This window comes from Diceros bicornis, chromosome 28, assembly GCF_020826845.1.
Source record: "Diceros bicornis minor isolate mBicDic1 chromosome 28, mDicBic1.mat.cur, whole genome shotgun sequence".
Taxonomy (NCBI): domain Eukaryota; kingdom Metazoa; phylum Chordata; class Mammalia; order Perissodactyla; family Rhinocerotidae; genus Diceros; species Diceros bicornis.
Genome location: NC_080767.1, coordinates 41648797 through 41663517, shown reverse-complemented (window position 1 = coordinate 41663517; position 14721 = coordinate 41648797). Strand labels below are relative to the sequence as shown.

At 53.1% G+C, this 14721-nt stretch overlaps 1 protein-coding gene across 1 annotated transcript; it reads left to right on the top strand.

Annotated features, from left to right (window-relative positions):
* The first annotated feature begins 1001 nt into the window (after nt 1–1001).
* On the top strand, nt 1002–10564 carry LOC131393501 (ficolin-1-like). Its single transcript, XM_058524446.1, has 9 exons — nt 1002–1152; nt 2513–2626; nt 4267–4320; nt 4867–4902; nt 5684–5716; nt 6169–6296; nt 6773–6902; nt 7803–7937; nt 9058–10564. The coding sequence occupies exons 1-9, from the start codon at nt 1059–1061 to the stop codon at nt 9303–9305; spliced, it is 972 nt and encodes a 323-aa protein (XP_058380429.1). The 5' UTR covers nt 1002–1058; the 3' UTR covers nt 9306–10564.
* Nucleotides 10565–14721: the final 4157 nt, after the last annotated feature.

Here is a 14721-nt window from a genome sequence, read left to right as displayed (position 1 = left end):
GCCTGGTCCAGTAGCTCAGGGCAGCTAAGTGGTGTCTGAGGCAACGCAGCCTGGTTGCTCCCTGTCTCACTATGCTGAAGCCCCGGCAAAGAAATTTGCAAAGTCTGGTGTCAGTGCAGTGCCCATGGAGATGGACCTAAGGTCCTATGCCCCCTTGACATCCCACCCCTTTTGCTAAACCTCTGGTCTGGCCATCCTGCCCTTCTCTCCTACTTGGGGAGCTAGTGTGGTCAGAATGCCAGTCCACGCACACTGGCTGGGAGAAATATCAAATCGCAGGAGTTTTGCCCTCTGCTCCTCCGCTCATGTCACCATCCTACTCTTCTTAGTGGGCGTTTCTACGCATCTTCAGAACCCCTCCACAAAGCGCCCGCAGCGTGCTCAGGCTGAGCGTGACTCACAGTACAAGATGCGGAGGATGGCCTCAGGGATTTTGGGGGACACGTCCTCACCTTCAGGTGTGAACGGCCTCAGTGTGTTAGGTAGACTTGATACCAATATCTGGCTCTTTCTGGCTGTGTGACTTCAATTTCTCCACCCGTGAAATTCAAATAATAGCATCTACCTAATGGAGCTGGTGTAAGTAGTACTGGGTATATAGTAGGTGCTCAGAGTTTTTTTCTCTGCCCTCATGTCAAGTATCCAATGACTGGCTCAGACCCTGAATATTCTGGAAATCAGATGAGGGAGATATCTTCGGCCAACCCTTCAAGGCCTAGGGTATTGTTTGGGTATACTGGGTAGTGAGAAGGGGGCTTGGGGGCTGGGCTTTCCTTAAGCCACAAACTAGGCAGGCCCTTTGCAGCAGAGGGGTCCTGGGAGCTCTCTTGCCTGGGGACAGCATGTTCCTGCCAGGGGAAGTGAGCCTGATTCAGCAGGCAGCTTGGTGGGGCCCAATGGGAAGGCAACACCCTCTGTGATCATCTCTTACCTCCTGGTGGTGCAATCAAAGAGCCTGGGGGAAGCAGGCGGCCCTGTGGAGGTTGAGAAACTACAGGCCCAGGCTTGGGCAGCCCTATAAGAGCGGGGAGCCTCTTCGAGGTCGGAGACCAGAGGACATGGCGTGGCGCGGAGTCGCCGTGGCCCTGGGGCCTGCTGGCCAGCTCCTCTTGCTGCTCTACATCCAGACCCTGGCTGCTGACACCTGTCCAGGTGAGATGGACCTGAGTTTTCTGGTCCTTGAAAGCTGGTAACTGCCCACTCCTTGACCACGTACAGAGTCCCGGGTTAAACCCTCTACACAAGTCTTCTTCTGAAGACTGTCAACAGCTCAACTTTATCCTCAGGCGAGGAGATGGCTTGCCCAGGGTCCTTCAGGGGGGAAGGAGAGGGATTTACTCTGGGGTCTGGCTCTCAAGCCCATGATGTCCTGCACGGAGCTGCACAGTTGGTTGGACTCTGTCACTGGGGAGGAGGAAAACGCCCCTCACTTTCTCCTTCTCCTGTGGGCTCTCCAGAGGGCGCTCTGAGATTCTCCAATCCAGGGGCTCCCGCACTTCCTTGGGGGTTTGTTAATGCAGATTTCTGGCCCTCACCCCAGAGAGTCCAATTCAGCAGATTCCGGGGCTAAAAGGCAGAGTGGTCTCCATCCCGCTCCTAAGCGGGTGGATGGGGCCCACGCCTGGAGAGAGACTGCTCCTGAGGACGGTCCAGCCTCCTCCGGAGTTGACAACACATTTAAGGGGGAAGCATAAAAAGCACCTTCCATCTGCTCCAGAGGAAAGAGCATAGGACGGGCAGAGAGGAGCTACACCAAAACTCGGCAGCCTTCTGTGTCCCCAGTGACAGCATCGCTGATTTCATATTCTCGAAATTGTCTCTCATGAGGATTTTTGAGTTTTGTAATCAACACAATTAAACTCTAAGAAGTAAATAAATGCCTGGTTCCAGTTCGGCCGGAGCTCGCTCTGTGTCCTTGGGTCAAACACGTCCCCTCTCCAGGGGACCTACAGGGACCCCTTCCAGCTCAGGAATCCCTGGGTCACAGGCCCAAGGTCTGAAGGTGAAAATGCTATGTTGACCCCAATTCCCCACGTTTCTTATAAATATTTATTGGTATTATTTATTGGAAGTACCCACTTTGATGAAGCTCTTCTTAAATGCCGTGAATTACACTAAGATTTGTTAAATTTGCATCATCTGGTCTAATCCTCTCCACAGCCTACTCCTGTCCCTCTTGGCAGCCCAGGGGACAGAAGCCCAGAGGGGTGGAGTGACTTGCCCGGGGACACACAGCACTGAGGGGCTGGGTTCCCCTCGGGCAGGGCGGACTCCGAGGCCAGGGCTCTGCCCTGCGTCACCTCCCCACCTGACGAGCACCCAGCAGAGGTGGGAGAGCCTCGCTGCCAGGCTGACCGTCCAGCTGAGGCAGGTGACGCTGGCCATGGCCATCTGCCCAGGCCCAAGGTCACTGCGGGGCAGATGCCCTCAGATCGTGCAGCCTGTTGCCGGTTCTGCGGGGCCATCAGGCCCAGGACGAGCGCCCTGATTGGCACTTTGTGCTTCTCCGCAGAGGTGAAGTTGGTGGGTCTGGAGGGCTCCGACAAGCTCACCATTCTCCGGGGCTGCCCGGGGCTGCCCGGGGCCGCAGGGCCCAAGGGAGAGACAGGCACCACTGGAGGGAGAGGTACGTGCTCTGGGTTGGGGGGTGCACTGAGTTCTTGCTCTTCTCAAACGAGACCTCGAGTTGGGCAACATCCCCCTCGGTTCCCAGGTCGGGAGCTTGGGTCTCGTCCCTGCTCGGAGCCAGTACCAGAAGCCGACCTCCCAGGCCCAGCGGGGCTTCTGAAATTCCCATAGAGGGAGCGGGTCTCTGAAGTATTTTATGAGCTCACGTTTGGGCACATTGTCATAGAATATCTGCTTCCTGCTCCTTGATCCGATACAGGCCTACGTGGCCACCGGCCAGAGCTCTGACTCTTGTATCCCTCTGTATTCTCATCTGAAAACTGAGGCCACAACGTCCTTCCATCTCTACCTCAGACAAGGAAACTGAGGCTCCGAGTCAGCATTTTCCCGGGTCTCCCAACAGGAAGGAGCAGAGCTGGGCCTTGACCTGGGTCGGCTTTGGGGCATGGCCAGAGGGTTCTCGTGAGGACCTCCTATGTGCATGCTACCTCTCCCACCTAGGTGGCAGCCCACCTTGCATGGTTTCAGGTCTCCAAGCCTGGTGCGGAAGGCGGGTATGCGCCAAAAGCTCAACAAAGCGAGTGCCCCCGGCCTGGGGAGTGCGTGGATGCTCGAGGTGGGGGGGCAGGGGTGGACATCGCTTTGGAGACAGGGCGAGCTTGGAAGTCCCCATGACTCACACATTTTGTCCAGGCTCAGGAGCCGTGTGGGGGGCTCTATCTGGTCCTGGGGTCAGGAGTGCTGTGTGTGCTCGCCGTGACAGGCTCTAGGCAGAACACTGGGGAGGAAGCTCTTCCCCATGAGAGGAGAAGAAGCAGTTCTGGGTCCACCCTCCCCTGGACCAGGTTTCCACGAGTGGGTGTGGTTAATCTGCCCCAAGCTGAACCAGCCCCCGCCGCTGCGCCCAGCCCTCCCGCGGGCTGCTGAGCATGCTGGTGGATGTCCCCCTGCTCCACTGAGCCTGGGGCTGCCTCTCCCGACCCTCTCATCCATCACTTGGGATGACTTCAGGGGAGGGGACGGCCCTGCTCTGGACTCAGGTCCGCGTGGTGGGTGGAAGCCTGAGCTGGACGGTCCTAGCCCCCTGCTAGCATTGACAATGTGGCCCTGGGAGGCCACGTGGCTCCTGACATCTCCTCCCTGGAGATGGAGTCAGAACCTACGGGGAGGGGTGGGTAATTGCACCCTGATCCCTACTGCATCCAGGGGCTCAGGCACAGCGCAGAGCTGGCTCCTCCCTCCCAGGACCCACTGCACGAGAGGCGTGCTGTCTCCTGGGGGACCAGGTATGACAGTGTCTCTGAGGACGTGTTCCTTATTCCAGGCCCCTGACCAGACACGAGAGCTCTGTGAGGGCAGCCTGGACCTGGGCCTGCTACACAGAGGTCAATGGAGGCTAGAACCCAGGTGGTAACCCTGGGGCCCCAGCTCGGGTGCCGGTGTGGTCTGCACCTGTGCCACTGTGGGTGCTCCGTCACGGCCGGCTGCAGTCACTGCCAGGCTGTCCCGGGGGCAGCGAGTCTGCGGCTTGCTCGAGCTGGGACAGGACAGGTCAGGGCTTCACCACTTGGGGCAAAGATTCTCAAGCAGAATTGTTTAGGTTGCATTTTTCTCATGATGAATCTTTGGAATTTGCAGGAGAACGAGGTTCCCCGGGAGCCCCTGGGAAGGCAGGACCGCCTGGGCCCAAAGGTAACAACGTGATAAAGGGTGAAGACTCCTGAGTGGGACCCTGAGGGCTGTCTATAGAGAAATGAGAGAGATACAGAGATAGACAGACAGAGAAGGGGGGAGACAGAGACACAGAGAGAGAGCGAGACAAAGAGAGGCGGGAGAAGGAGCGAGGGAAGAGACAGAGAGAATGGGGGAGGGTGGAAGGAGAGAGGAGAGCGACGGAGAGAGGGAGACAGAGGGATGGACAGGGACCCTATCACATTTTCCGTTTCCAAAGAGCCTTGAGATAGTCCACGAACTGAGTGCAGGATCCAGGGTCCTGGGCCCAGAGTGACCGCTCCTCAGCCAGGGGAAGAGTCCCAGGTCTGAGTCCCCTTCCCCTCCGCTGAGACCCTGGCACTTTAAAAACCTTTGTAAGCCAGCAAAGCAATGAGCAAGTACTGCCAGAGCCCTTGGCCTGAGACTCCGCCCACTTGACCTCCCCAAAAGCAGAGCTGGGCGTTGGTGTCTCGGTGACCAGATGTTCTCCCCATCAGTGGCCCTAACTCTCCTGTCTCTCTCCAGGAGACCGAGGGGAGAAGGGCCAGCGTGGAGAGAAAGGTGAGCCTGTTCCGCTGTCCTTGGGGGCTCCTCGGCAGGTTTTGTCCAGGGGAGTGGTTCCCAGAGGCCACAATCATGCTCGGCACCATCCTCTGGGGAGGGTCTCAGACCCAAGTCCCTTCCATTCAGGCAATGGTGGGGGGGTCTCTGAGCCAGGGCTCAAAGCCCAGCACCTGCCAATGTTGGACCCAATGATTGGCAAGTCTACAGTATTGCATGAATGTGGACATGTTGCTTATTCTATTGTTTTCTGATTTATGCTCACTTACAAAAAAATTTATAAAAATCAGAAAAGGCAAAACTCTCAGACACAGTCACATGCTCTGTCCTCAAGTGAAAAATGCAAGATTGGGGCATGGACCCAAATACCAAACGCCCCCCAGTACTTTCTGCAACAGGAAACTATGACAGAGAGATTGGGTTGAGCTTGGACTGGTCGTGATAGAACAAGAACAGTCGACTCTGCTTCAGTGAGAACACAAAGGCCCAAAAGCGAGGGCCAGGACGGCGGGCCAGTCAGTGCCCTGAGTGACAGTGCTGACCGTCAGCCCACAGGCAAAGCCAGGCACAGGGATCCAAGCAAATGGAGGTGTGGCCTACACGTTCCCAGTGAAGCAGAGTCTAGGAACCCCTTGCTAGGAATGGGTGTCATGTGAGCGGGAAAGATCTGGATAATCGTCTCCATTCTCTATTTGATGTTCGTGGAGCAACTGAGGCTGAAGGGGATGAGGGCTCTGATCTCCAGACTTGTGATGTGCGTGTCCTCTCTCCCCACACACAGGAGACCCTGGGCAGTCTGAGTTATGTGCCACAGGTGACTGACCACGCCACTGACCTGGGGACCTGAGCCTGGACCTGCTCCCTGCCAGCTAGCAGCACACAGACGCATGTTCCAGAACCCAAAGACAAAACACTCTCTGTACATAGTTTACTCCTTCGATTACTCAAGTAATAGGCAGCTGTTGCCCGGATAACTCTAGTATATTCCTAGCAATTCTTCAGAGGAGCTTATAATATTCCTTGAAAGGCCAGGTGCCCAGGGGACTAAGGTGGGGGCGGCCCGGGAGGGGGGGCCAGCCAGGTGGCCTGGGCTTGGCCATCACAACTGGGTGGCCTTGGGGGGCTACAGCTCTGTCCCGGGCCTCAGAGTCCTCCACCGATGCAGATGCCCACTGTCCCTGCTTCCCCTTCCCCGCCCCCTCCCACTGCCCCCACCCTGCCCGGGGATCCCTGTCCTGGCACCCATTTCCCGGGTTCCACCCCCAGGACCCCGGAGCTGCAAGGAGCTGCTCACCAGGGGGCACTCTCTGAGTGGCTGGCACATCATCTACCTGCCCGACTGCCAGCCCCTGACTGTGCTGTGTGACATGGACACGGACGGCGGGGGGTGGATCGTGAGTGTCGGGGTCTCAGAGATGACCGTGTGTCCTTGGGCGGAGGTGGGAATCTCACAGACCAGGTTCTACACCTGGCAGGAGAATTCTCTCTCTGTGGCCTTCGTGAAATTATCTATGCCCCTCAGTCCCAGGCTGACCCCTGCCTTTCACTGAGGACGGGGAGAATCAGAAATGTTGGTGGGGTGGTGAAGCCACGTGGGAAGGAGTCCAGGCCGTGGGGTGAGGCCGAGAGGGAGCCCACTACTCTCCAGCTGTGTGGCTTTGGGCTTGTCGCCTACCCTCTCTGAGCCTCCACCTCCTCCTTCGTCACATGTGGGCACCCTCCTGACAGCCCCTGGGGTCTGCGATGAGGCCCACGTGGCCATGCCGTGGTAGTGGGCCCATGATGCTCTGTGAACTACAAATGCTCTCCCATGTATGGCTGAGGTGCCCCTGTGCTGCCCCGGTCTCCTGAGCCCTCTCATGCTCCTCAGGTTTTCCAGCGGAGGAGCGATGGCTCCGTGGACTTCTTCCGGGACTGGGCCGCGTACAAGAAGGGCTTCGGCAGCCAGCTGGGGGAGTTCTGGCTGGGGAACGACAACATCCACGCCCTGACTGCCCAGGGTAGGGCCAACGCCGGGGGCTCTGGTGGTCTCGGGGCCCTGAAATCCGCATGCCCTGACCTCAGACTTGGGCCACCTGGAACAGAAGACCCTGCTCCTCTACCCCCAGGCGGTTAACTCTGAGAGCAGAAGATGTCACAACTGTGACAACCTAGGACACGTATTCTCTTAGACTCTCTGAACGTTAGAATCAGAGGAAGCTGGATTATTGGGGTGAAGACCTCTTCCGGTCTCAGGGTCAATTGAGTCTTCTGAGAGAAGGAAGTGAGAAGGGGGCCATGAGGACTCGATTTAGCCCTTCTCCCACTTCCAATCGTCAGTCTTTCCTTGAAACTGGGATATTAGACCCACAGAGACCTGTCCCTTGCCTCTTCCAGGCCAGTGCATGTCACAGTCCCCACACACCACATTCACCCCGAGAGAGAGGTCTTTACCCCAAATTCTCTGTTGCATTGTATTAACTGGTCCTGAGGTGAACTGCCAAAGTGTAGATCCTTATTTTCTGAAACCACTACCCCATGGCAACCTGGAAGGTGTCCACTCCTATGCCTCAAACTCTTGCAAAAGAAACTACAAATAGTTTCTTGAACTAGCATGTTAGTGGCTTAACAATCATTTGCAGGAGAACTTACACTTTCAAAATAGAGCAATGCTACGTTCCATCAAATGAACACCCACCATGGAATTTCAGGTGTGGCTTATGGGATAGCAGGGAAGAATTTAGAAATGGAGCACTTCCTGAGGTGCTTACATCTACACGGGATTTTCATACATTCCCAGTTGAATTTTCCCTGGATGCCAAGTTCAGACATCCCTTAAGAATTTACCCAAATCCTCCACTTCCTGTTCCTGGAGACAGAAGGACTTTCAAGGTTGGAACCTTAAAACCTTTCCCCAACAGGAACCAGTGAGCTCCGGGTAGACCTTGTGGACTTTCAGGGCAACCACCAATTTGCCAAGTACCAGTCATTCAAGATAGCGAACGAGACAGAGAAGTACAAGCTGATCCTGGGAGATTTTGTCACGGGCAACGCAGGTGAGAGTCTGCATGGGGCAGAGTGGCCTGGGCTCCAGAGCCGGATTGGGGAAGCAGAGAGAACCTGCCTGGTCTTCTGGCTCTGTCTCCCCTGAGTGACCCTGGGCTGGGGGCCTCTTGTCTCTGAGCCCCGGCCTCTCCATCTGTAAACACAGACACGAATATCTGCATCTCTGTGTAGCATGGGGACCAGGGACATAATCAGTCACCGCTCACAGGGCCGTGTCTGCAGAACAGTGAGCTGTCTGTGAGTGGGGCCTGGGGTTCCTGACCCTCATCCCTGCTGACACCTGGAATAGGACGGTCACATCACACAGGGCCTCAGAGCCCTGTTCCCAAACTGTGTTCCATGGAACACGAGCCCTGTGGGATGTTCTTTGACAAAGGGACTTTTTGGTCACATGATTTGGAGAGGCATTTCCTACAGAACATCCTCTTGGGGACCCCCAGTGTTCACTGAAGGCGCTGAGAACTGCTACAGCATGAGCCTGTTTAACTGTTGACCCCAGAGCTGCAGAGAGCATGGCACCCCCGGGGGCATCAGATAACGGGGGTCTCCGAGTGTGTGCACCCCTTCGACACACCTGACCTCACTTGAGCCTTCCCAGGGAGGCACAGGGCAGGGCCCACCGTCCCCATTCGGAAGGTGGCAAAGCTGAGGCTCACAGGGGGAAACTGCAGGAGCCAGAGGTGAGCTTCATACCCAGGACTGAAGATGGAGCAGGGGCCCCCAGATGAGGGCCGTGCTGTCCCCACCGGGGACACCAGGGCCACCCGGGGATGGAGGAAGAAGCCCAGAGGAGAGGAGCAGGCTAGGGGCAGGGAGGGACTTCAGGGGAGAGAACGGGTCCTGACAGTCTTGGGGGAGCCGGGAGGAGACAGGTGATGGCTGGAGGAGGAGGCCATGCGCTGTGGGGAAGGGGTGCTGGCCCAGGAGCAGGTCATAGACCTTTGGCTCCCTCTCCCCGCCACGCCCAGGCAGGCTCTCCATCCCCAGAGCCCAGCTGCCTCTCTCAAGTGTGGGGGCCCCTAACTAGGAGCAGGAGGCAGGAGCAGGGCAGGGCCTCCTGATGGCAGGGCCTTTTCTGGCACCAACACCACCCTGTTTCCTCCCGGGCAGGAGATTCTCTGACAGCCCACAAGGATCGGTTCTTCTCCACTAAAGACCGAGACAACGACCTGACTTCTTCAAACTGTGCAGAGCTGTACAAGGGGGCCTGGTGGTACAACCGTTGTCACTTGTCCAACCTGAACGGCTGCTACCTTGGCGGGCCCCACCAGAGCTACGGGGATGGCATCAACTGGTCGTCCTGGAGAGGATACAACTACAGCTACAAGGTGTCCGAGATGAAGGTGCGGCTCACCTAGCCTGCACGGCCGCATCCTGGTCCGGGCGCCTCCTCGCCCCCAGCGTGGCAACGTTGGACAGCTTCGCCACCCCAGTGAAGCACAGTGCTCCCACGGCCCCCTGCTGCCCCTTTGCCTCCCAGCTCTGTGAAACCCTTGGTGTCAGAGCCCTGCTCCCCCATCACTGTGTCCCAATGCACACGCCCCCCAGCCTCACCAGAAGGAAGAATTTGGTTTTTAAAGTGTTTGGTTATGGTTTTTTTTCCCCCCAGTTTTAATTTGTGTCTTAAAGAAGTTTTTTTTTTTTTTTGTGAGGAAGATCAGCCCAGAGCTAACGTTTATCGCCACTCCTCCTCCTTTTTCTCCCCAAAGTCCCAGTAGATAGTTGTATGTCATAGCTGCACATCCTTCTAGTTGCTGTATGTGGGACGCGGCCTCAGCATGGCCGGAGAAGCGGTGTGTCGGTGCACGCCCGGGATCCGAACCCGGGCCGCCAGTAGCGGAGCGTGCACACTTAACCGCTAAGCCACGGGACTGGCCCCTTAATTTGCGTCTTGAACTTCAGCCATTCTGAGCATTTTCCCAGAGCCATTGTACAGCAGCTGCTTCTGAACCTGCTAGGTCAGGAAGGGTTAGGGTCCCCACTCAGCAGATGAAATCCCCGCCATCCACAGAGTGCACAGGCTTCCCCATGGGTCGTCAGCCCCAGCCTCAAGCTTCCTCTGTTAATTGACATAAGCGGTCCTTTCCCTCCCCGAAGTCTCCTGCATCCCCTCACAACTTGCTCATAGCGTCTTCACACATCTTTAAAAAGGTCACTTTAGGCCTAGAAAACTCTCGTCAAAAAAGGGGAAAAAGTCAGACAGGACATTTCTGCTTCCAGTCACGCAGAGTGGATGCTTTGGGCCAGCTGTCCCCTGAGAACGGCTGAAATGCCAAACACCGATCCCCGAGGAAGGTGCTGCCGAGTCTGCTCAGCGAAGTGGGGTCAGCCAGCTATCCACACGTGAAATACAGAATTGGGCCCCGACCTCGCACACACAAGCCTCAGCTCTGGGGTGACTGCAGACCCAAATGTGTAAAGCCGAACAAGCCTTATAGCAGATGATAGAGGAGCGTGTTCTCCATCCGTCAGGCCAGGGAGAGATTTCTTAACTAGGACTTCAGAAGCACCAGGCGTGCAGAAAAAGATGGATAAATTCGAGTACATTAAAATCGAGAACTTCTGTCTGTCAAAGGACACCTTAAGAGAATAAAAGGAAAGGCATAGAGGGGTGGAATCACTTTGTAGCATGTGTGTATGCATTTTCTACTGCTGCTGCAGCTCGTTACCAAAAATTTAGCAGCTTAAAACAACAGAAATGTGTTATCTCAACGTTCTGCGGGTTTGAAGTCAACATGAGAATTCCTGGGCTAGAAGCGTGTTGTCAGCAGGGCTGTGTTCTTTCTGGGAGCCCCGGGGGAGAATTTGTTTTCTTCCCTTTCCAGCTTCTAGGGGCCACTGGCATTCCCCGGCTCGTCCGAGCACCTGTCTCTGACTCTGCTTCTGTGGTTACATCTCCCTCTGAGTGCAGCCAGGAAAGGTTCTCTGCTCTGAAGGACTTGTGTGATTACACAGGGCCCACCTGGATAATCCAGGATACCCTCCCATCTCAAGGTCCTTCATTTCATCACATCCGCCAACTCCCTTTGGCAATGTAAGGTGACATATTCACCGGCTCTGGGGTTTAGGGCAGGAAATCTTTGGCAGGGGGAACATTATTCTGCCTACCACAACCTATTAAAAAAAAAAAAGCAGTGTCATATCCAGAGTATTTACAGAAATCCTACAGATCAATAAAAAAAATTATAACAGCTCAGTAAGAGATTTGAACAGACACTGAACAGAAGATGGCATCCACAGGACAAATACATTTATGAAAAGGTTCTCTACTTTATTAGTTCTCAGGGAAACACCAATTATAAACAAAATGACGTACTATTACGCACTGATCAGGACCACCAAAATTAGAAAGTCTGACAACACCAAGTGTCGGAGATGCTCTAGTGCAAGGGATTTTCATACTGCTGGTAGCAATGTGAATTGAGGCTACCAACTTGGAAAATAGTTTGGCATTAACTAAGAAAACAGAAGCACACATTCCCATAACCTGGCCAGTCCACGTCCTGACATGGAAATAAACTGTCATGTGCACCAGGGGGCACGGCCAAGAATACCTACAGCCAAACTATTCACAGTAGCCGCATGCTGGCATCACCCACACGCCCATCGGGAAGAGAACGGAGAAAGATGCAAGGATATCCATTCACTAGGACTCCACGGAGCGACCCAAAGTAAATGGCTACAACCACTCACAGCAATCAAACGTAGTGACGAGCAATCAAATGTAGTAACGGAATTCAGATTCGAGAGAGTATGCGCTGTGATTCCAGCTCCTACAAAGTTGTTTTCAAAAGTAAAAATGCCCTACGGTACTTGGGGACAGGTACTTAGGTGGTAAACCTGCACAAGGAAAACAAGGAAATGACTGCATTACGGGGTGGGGCAGGGTGGTGACTGGGAAGGGACACCGACGGGCCTTTGGGGTCTGGCAATGTCCTATTTCTTCTCTTGAGTGGTGGTTACAAGCCTGTTGGCTACACGGTGATAAAAATACTTACGCTGCTCTTTTCCTTTTATACAATTTTGTGTCCAGGTTACGTTCACAAGTTTGAAACTGTTTTTTTTTTTGTGAGGAAGATCAGCCCTGAGCTAAAATCCACACTAATCCTCCTCCGTTTTGCCGAGGAAGACCGGCCCTGGGCTAACATCTGTGCCCATCTTCCTCCACTTTATATGGGACGCCTCCACAGCGTGGCTCGACAAGCGGTGCATCGGTACGTGCCCGGGATCCGAACCACGGCCACCAGCAGCGGAGTTCGAGCACTTAACCGCTATGCCACGGGGCCGTACCCCAAAACTATTTTTAAAGAAAGTACACACCCTGAATCCAGGAATGTGGGCTACACGGGCATCTTTTCCTGACGCCCGGGGTCACTGACTCAGTAACTATGAAGAGAGGTCCCCAAAGCCCACTGGGGGCTCACGAGGTCCCACCAGGTCCTGGCCACAATCTCTGGTCAGAAGTAAAGTCTGTTCACTGGGATGTACTTTTCTTCCTTAGCAGGTAAGAGTCTGACAAACCCAGGAAGACTTAGAATTAAGTCTAGAATGGTTAATGTAATAAAAGTCATAGAATTATGACTTTTGTGTTAAAGAATCTGGACAGGTTTGATATTTCAGTCTTATAATGTTTAAAGAATTTGGCCTATTATATAGGAAGTTTCACAAATCCAATCTTGAATGTGTAATTACCTAATTGACTTAGTCTTGTAACTCCACATGGAAATCTTAGCGCACTTACGCATAGTATCGGAATATGCAAGAGACTTTGGGCTTGTTGCATTTCTAAGTGAAATTATTAGATTTCTAAAAATTAATTAGCACTAAGAACGTTTTGCTCATTAGGCAGTCGAAATGCCTAACGAGGAATTTGAATATATTTCACTTAGTATTGCAATTTAAAGTGTTGAAGGTGTTTAATGAATTAAGTATGTCATTTTCAAAGACCCTTAGAAGCTGACGATTAAGATTTGCAGGTCCTGGGCCGGCCCCGTGGCTTAGTGGTTGGGTGCGCGCGCTCCGCTGCTGGCGGCCCGGGTTCGGATCCCGGGCGCGCACCGACGCACCGCTTCTCCGGCCATGCTGGGGCCGCGTCCCACGTGCAGCAACTAGAAGGATGTGCAGCTATGACATGCAACTATCTACTGGGGCTTTGGGGGGAAAAATAAATAAATAAATAAATTTAAAAAAAGATTTGCAGGTCTTACAAACAGAAAAACGAGATCTATAAGGAAAATTTAAAAGGTGAGGAAAAGCTCTGTTTGTGAATTTGCAGCTTTCAGAAACCAAACCTTAATTTAACAGGCAAAGTAAACCTGTGAAGAGTGTTTTCTAAACACAAACGCCTCTCAAAACTCAAACCAGCAAAACTCGACGACCGTTGGAGTTGCTAGCCGCTGACGTCTGCGGATGAAACAGAACAAGAGAAATAACAAGTCGTCTTCCCCTTGGCTCAGGACCCTCCCCCCAGCCGGGTCTCTCCTGAGCAGGGTGTGGACACGGCCCCGCCCAGCACGGTTTGGGCATTTGTGGACACCCGTACGGCGCTGGTTCTGTTCCCCTTCTCTCCCCTTCCTGGCCTTCCTTCGCGTTAGTTGAATATTGGCTTATAACGTGTGCGTTCTTTTGGTGTCTATTCTTGAGACTGCAACATCGGTCCTTGACTTTTCACAGCCTGGGATGAATGATTCCTTCTATCGCTTTACCACCAAAGACCGTTAAAGCCCCTTAATGACTTCGACCCCTCCTGCTTTTTGTTTCCTTGTGTCAGGCACTCTAAGGAGTCATTTATTTAAAGCCCTACCAGACACTGTTGTGAGCACCATTTGGTACAGTCAGTATTCATCTTTATTGATCCTCATTTTTACGCTTTTTCTGTTACCCTATTCCTTCCTCCATCTGCTTTTTCAGTCTGGGATCATTGTCCGGCTGCCCAACAAACTGACTTTCATTTCTTTTTTTTTTTTTTTGACGCAGGTCTGCTGGCGATGAATTCTGTCCGTTTTTCCTTTCTGAAAACGTCTTTACTTTGCCTTTTACTGGGTGTAGAATTCAAGGTTGGCAGGTATTTTCTTTCTTCACTGTAAACATGTACATCCAGTGTTTCTAGATTCCATTATCTCTGCTGAAAGTCTTAATGTTGCTCCTCTGAAGGTAACGTGACTTTTTCCCTCTGGCCGTTTATAAAGTTTTCTCTCTGCCTTGATAGTTTTACTGTGATGTGCCTGGATCAGATTTTCTTTGAGTCTATTTTCTCCTCTCTTTCAAATATTTCAATTATACATTGAGCAATTTTTTTTTTTTACCATGTCCCATGTCTCTCATGCTATTTTCTGTATCTTTATTCTTATTTTTCCTCCGCATTCAGGCTGGATAGTTTCTATTGATCTCTATTGCTTCACTCACAAAGCCCTTCACCCTGCTAAGCTGTCAGAACCCCTGCATGGCCCAAAATCTTTTCTCTGGTTGGCACATGACCCCAGCAAAGATACCCGCAAATTCTCCTCTCTGAGTTTCTATTTCTGCTGGATCTCATTCTGGTCACTCCTCACTATTATGATCATCTTTAATGCTTAAGAAGATCTCTGAACTTTGTCCAGCTTTTCTATGTTTTCTAAAGGAAGATTGGTCCCCGTTACCTAATCCATCATTACTGGAAGAAGTCTGTGCTTCTGATTATGGTTATTTTTCCCTGTTCCTAGAGTTTGCACATTTGGCATTTTTTAAACGGTCACTTAACATTCATTTGAGGAAACTGTCATCCTCCTGTTGTGA